The 4,918-nt window shown below is 35.4% G+C and overlaps 1 protein-coding gene across 1 annotated transcript in view; it reads left to right on the top strand.

The window, feature by feature from the left end:
- The first annotated feature begins 247 nt into the window (after positions 1 to 247).
- Positions 248 to 4,918, top strand: part of LOC107747102 (cAMP-specific 3',5'-cyclic phosphodiesterase 4D-like) — a 35,007-nt gene continuing 30,336 nt past the window's right edge. Inside the window, exon 1 of the mRNA XM_016561539.1 lies at positions 248 to 354. Coding sequence (XP_016417025.1) covers positions 272 to 354 — 83 coding nt within the window. The 5' untranslated portion in view covers positions 248 to 271. The remainder of the gene's footprint in view (positions 355 to 4,918) is intronic.

Genomic DNA, 4,918 nt, shown 5'->3' with positions numbered 1-4,918 from the left:
GAAAGCAAGCTTTAGGAAGTAGATGGAGTTTCGGATGATACTTATCTGACATGTTGAAGAGGAAACATCAGCTGTGGAGGATGGCCTACACGTTCTTCTTCAGCAGACCCTAAGGATGAGGTCCTAGAAATGTAGCCGAGACGTCTTGGACTAAGGTGTCTGACTTTCACCTGTCACTTGGTTGAATTTCAGAATAGACTGAAACGCTGAGGATGTTTCTTTTTGCAAAGCGCTGGTAAAAGACTTAAAGTTGTTTCCACAGCTTTTTGAAATGACGCACAAGGATTCTCGAATCCACAGGAGGAATTCACTCTTTAATTGTGGCTCAACTCGGAGACGACACTCGTGCATTGGGTATGTTTGGTCATCTACTGTGCATTATGACAGAAAACATTTTTATTGATTCCTATGGTTACACTTTATTTAGATTCTTTAAGTAACTATAAATATAAGTAAGTAACTTCGCAGCTATACAGTATGTAGAGTGTTAGTAGACTGTTAGGATTAACAGAATAAGTTGACGTACTTGCAAAGTTACTTACAGTATAGTCAGTATAATGTCTGTTGAGGGAGCATCAAAATAAAGCATTATTAAGCAGACAATCTACTAATACTTTAATGAGTGCTTGTTGAAGTTGAAAGTTACTTATAGTCTAATGTCAACATGCGTTACCATTTTTATTGGTACAAACAAAGTTACGTAGAGGCTGCTTTGTCAGAGTGTGTTATTTTGATTGCTGAAGTCAGATCAGGCAGGTCAACTACAGTGTGAACGGAATAACTAAGAGTCGTCTGCTGCTGCAGGGCTGCACAAACTTCTTCCGTTGAGTGCAGTTCAGATTTATTACTTTGGCACACTTCACAGGAGATGGACAGTCTCAGCAGCAGCTCAAACAACTGTATAGACTTTCCGCTTTGGATGTCTCATGTTCAGATCAAACTGTATGTCAAAACTTGTGTTCACCCAAGTTCAGCCAAAAATGACAATTCTGTCATCATTTGCTCATCTTCGAGTTGTTCCAAACCTGTATGAGTCTCTGCTGAACACAAAAGAAGATATTTGTGAAGACTGTTGTTGGTAGCCAAACAGTTTCTGTTTCCCGATTGACCTCCATAGTATTTTTTTTTCCATACTATAGTACTCAATGTGGACCAGAAGCTGTTTGGTTACCAACCTTTTTCAAAATATCTTTTTTTTATGTTCAATAGAAAAATCATACAGGTTTGTAACCACTTGAGGGTGAATAAGTGATGAAAGAATCTTAATTTTTGGGTGATCTCTTTAAGCTAATAAAAACAAATAAAATGATATTATAAGGCACGATATTGATGAGGATATCAATTTGATAATGTAAGTATATATTATATTATGTATTGTATATACTATACTATTTGTACAATTACTGTAATAAATATTATTTTGTGTATTACTACAAAAAAAACACAAATTACATTTTTAAAATATTTTAAACATATATATTTAAATTTGATAAAAGAGGCATTTGAGTTTTACTCCGTTGACTTGGTTCTAAAGCTGTATGTGCAATATAACATGACAATAAATATCAATTTTATTAAAATATTTCTGAAAAGGCAATATGCTAATTTGAAATGATTGAGGTAATTTTAAGTGTTTATGCATGGTTTGGGGTTGGTGATGATGTAAGAACAATTGCATCTTGCTGTTGAGTCGAGTCTGTTTTACTGTGCAATGCAAAACCAATGCAAATTCGGGCTGCGTGTTCCATGTGTGATAGACACATGTAAACAAAAGCATGAACATAAACTACATACTGTAAATATTCTTTTTTGTAGTCTTTATTGATCACATTAACACTCTTTAGCCCAGACTATTTACATCTGTAATGCACTGAGTACAAAAGCTGTGTAACGGGAGTCAGTATCATGTGACTTTGGCCAGTTAAACTACAGCAGAGCGCAGAGCTATTTTTAGGGTCGGTGTGTGATTCTAAACTCCTCTGTGAACTTCAATTTTTTCCAGATGTGCAGACGTCACCGTGCACGTGAACTCAGCCTGTGTTTGAGGACACCATGTTTTAATAATGCTGTTGGAACGCTGCTGGTTTAATGAATATTGGAAAGAAATCGGTGAAAGTTTTTTTTATTATAACGGGGGTTTTCACTCGGTCAGTGAGCTCGCGCTGCGGCTGAACTGATTTGATTATAAAGGGAGCACTCTTTGCTTGGTTTCTATATATAACCTGTTCATAATTTGAATACAAGTTTTATGTTTCATGCTGTTGTGTACACACTGGAGTTTCAGGAGTGACAGTCATATTAAAATGCGAGAGTGAATCTGATATTGTGATAACCATAGCAAAGGAAAAATACCGTGTGGGCAGAATTATTAGGCAAGTTGATATTCTGGTCAACATTTTTTTTCCAAGCACATTTGACCAATTCCAGACCACATCAATCTTAATAACTACTATTGATTTTGTATTTAATCATTTATAAGTGATATATAATTGTCCATGAAGGCTGGAAGTGAAAAACTCCTTATATTCAGGTGTGCAGAATTATTAGGCAGGTTTTCTTTTACAGATAAAATGAGCCAAAAAAGAGATTTAACTCAGACTAAATGTCAAAAAGTATTAAATGCCCATGAGAAGGATGCAATACTAGCGCAATAATAGAATTTGCAAACTTAAGACATGACCATTGGACAGCAAAATGCTCACTTTTTTTATAGGCTTTATTGACAGATAAGTTTCGAGTGACTCTTGAAGGACCAGCACCACATCCTCTTGTACCACGCTTTCAAGAATTTATCTTCCAGAATCTGACAGTAAGTTTTAGGAGCTCATTTTTAGTCCATCTCCTATCCTGAAAAGTCTCTCTTGCAGAGATTGCAAAATCAATAGTAGTTATTAGGATTGATGTAATTGGTCAAATGTGCTTGGGTAAAAAAATATGACCAGAATATCAACTTGCCTAATAAATCTGCACACACTATAGATGTGTGCATTAAGCCTTGCAGAGTAATTACAATAGACTTTGTAATATGTTTCTTTATTATTCTATTATTTTCATTTGATCTTTTAATGCAATGTTTACATAGTTGAACAATATTTGAAGACCACATGCTAATGTTTTAATGATTTACTTATAATTATTAATAGCATTAAGAATGAACTAATTCTATTCTAATTTATTTCAAATAGTTCAATAAAAATAGTTACAATGCTATTGTACTGAAATTGGTACCGAGAACTGTGAAATTTTACTGGTATTGGTACCAAGCACTGAAATGGTGGTCTTTTAGGTCACATTTTATGTCATATCTGAAGTAATCCATGTTTATTACTTTGAAATGGACAGAAATTCTTCTAATTCTTATTCTTAAGTCCGAAATCTACTTTAGTTTGTTCCGTTTTCTGTGAAGTTTTGGAGCAACAATGCTTTGCAGTTATTTTAATGTATTTTATCCAGCTGGTCTATTTTTTGAGTATCAAATTTTTCAGATGAACAAAAAAAATGGGTTTCTCAGTCAGTGAGCTCCTTCCTGTCTAAGTGGGCGGTTCTTGGCCAAAATCGGCTGCAAAAGTGGGCCAGACTTTATACTGCAGTCAGAGGTCTGGCCATGTGAGACTAGTGTTTGAGGAAAACTGTTTTGGTTCTATTTGTGGTGCAGGAATTTGCATACTGCACCAAAAATATTTAATAAGAGTACAGTAAGGCAACTGTATGTTGCTTTGGATAATGAGTGTATAAGTATCAAATGATGTGAAGGTGCTGTAATGACTGAACTTGGGTCGCTTTTCTAACTTCAACACAGACTGTGTCTGAAACCTTGGTGTCTCACTGGCTAGTTAGTAACTGAAGTAGTGTTTTGTTTATGAAATGGGTTTTAGACAGGTTGTTGAGTTGCAAAAAATGTTTAGGGACAATGCTTATTTCTAGGGATGTAATGATTCACTCAGCTCACGATGCGATATGATTCATGATACTGATTTCACAAAACGATTTTCTCAATTCTTTTTTAACAAAATGAGATTTAAGACAGATTATTAATGAAAAGCTGTCCTTTTATTATTTCTCAAACAAAATCCTGCAGAATATCTCGATAGAGATCGCTCCATGTTTGCTAGTGTTTTCAGCTCATGGGTGCTTTTTCAATAGAGAGCGCATGTGCATGGTTGCCAGGTTGGGAAGATGAAGTAAACCACTGAACAGAAAATGTATTGATTTATAAAAAAAAAAAGGTTTGAATGCTGGAAATCTGGCAACTGCAACCATGAAAGCTTGTGGAGGCCAATGCAAGATAACGCAAATGCCACATTTAAAAGAAACATTTTAATGGTAACCAGAGGCCAAATATCGCACTTAATAAATTGAGAGCAGAAGAAATTGTGATCCCGAATTGAAATACAACTTATTTGAGTTCTATAGACTTCCTTTCAGTGTCTAGTTATGATAAAAAAGCAGGTGTGGGATTTCTGAGGATACTTAGTTCTGCGGTATTGGTCATAATGTAGGGTTATTTAATGAACGACAAATACATAAAATAAAAAATAAAAATCACCTGCAGAATGCTCCTGTTTTTCTTTTCATCCTGATTTATTGTCTAACATGCCAGTGAACATATCATTCCTCGTAAAACTCCGTGTGCAGGTTTCTCAGGTGAACTGGTGGAAATAATTCTCCTAGCAGTTCTCAATGTGTGGCTGCCCCCTTCTGGCTGAATGCTGAATATTTGCTTTGTGTGAACCGTCTGGACGTGATAGTTTGGTTTGAGAGTTTCAGCTATCATCAGTCCATAAATAATAGCAAGCAAAGACACTGTAATACACACACACAGAGAAAGAGAGAGGAGAAAGAGCAGTCTCTTGGGAATTTATTGCATGTGGAAAGATAAACTTTTGTAGGTGTGTGTGTGTGTGTGTGTGTGTGTGTT

This window comes from Sinocyclocheilus rhinocerous, unplaced genomic scaffold (assembly GCF_001515625.1).
Source record: "Sinocyclocheilus rhinocerous isolate Xijiao unplaced genomic scaffold, SAMN03320098_v1.1 scaffold671, whole genome shotgun sequence".
Taxonomy (NCBI): Eukaryota; Metazoa; Chordata; class Actinopteri; order Cypriniformes; family Cyprinidae; genus Sinocyclocheilus; species Sinocyclocheilus rhinocerous.
The sequence above is the reverse complement of the archived record's forward strand: the minus strand, read 5'-3'. Positions and strand labels throughout refer to the sequence as shown.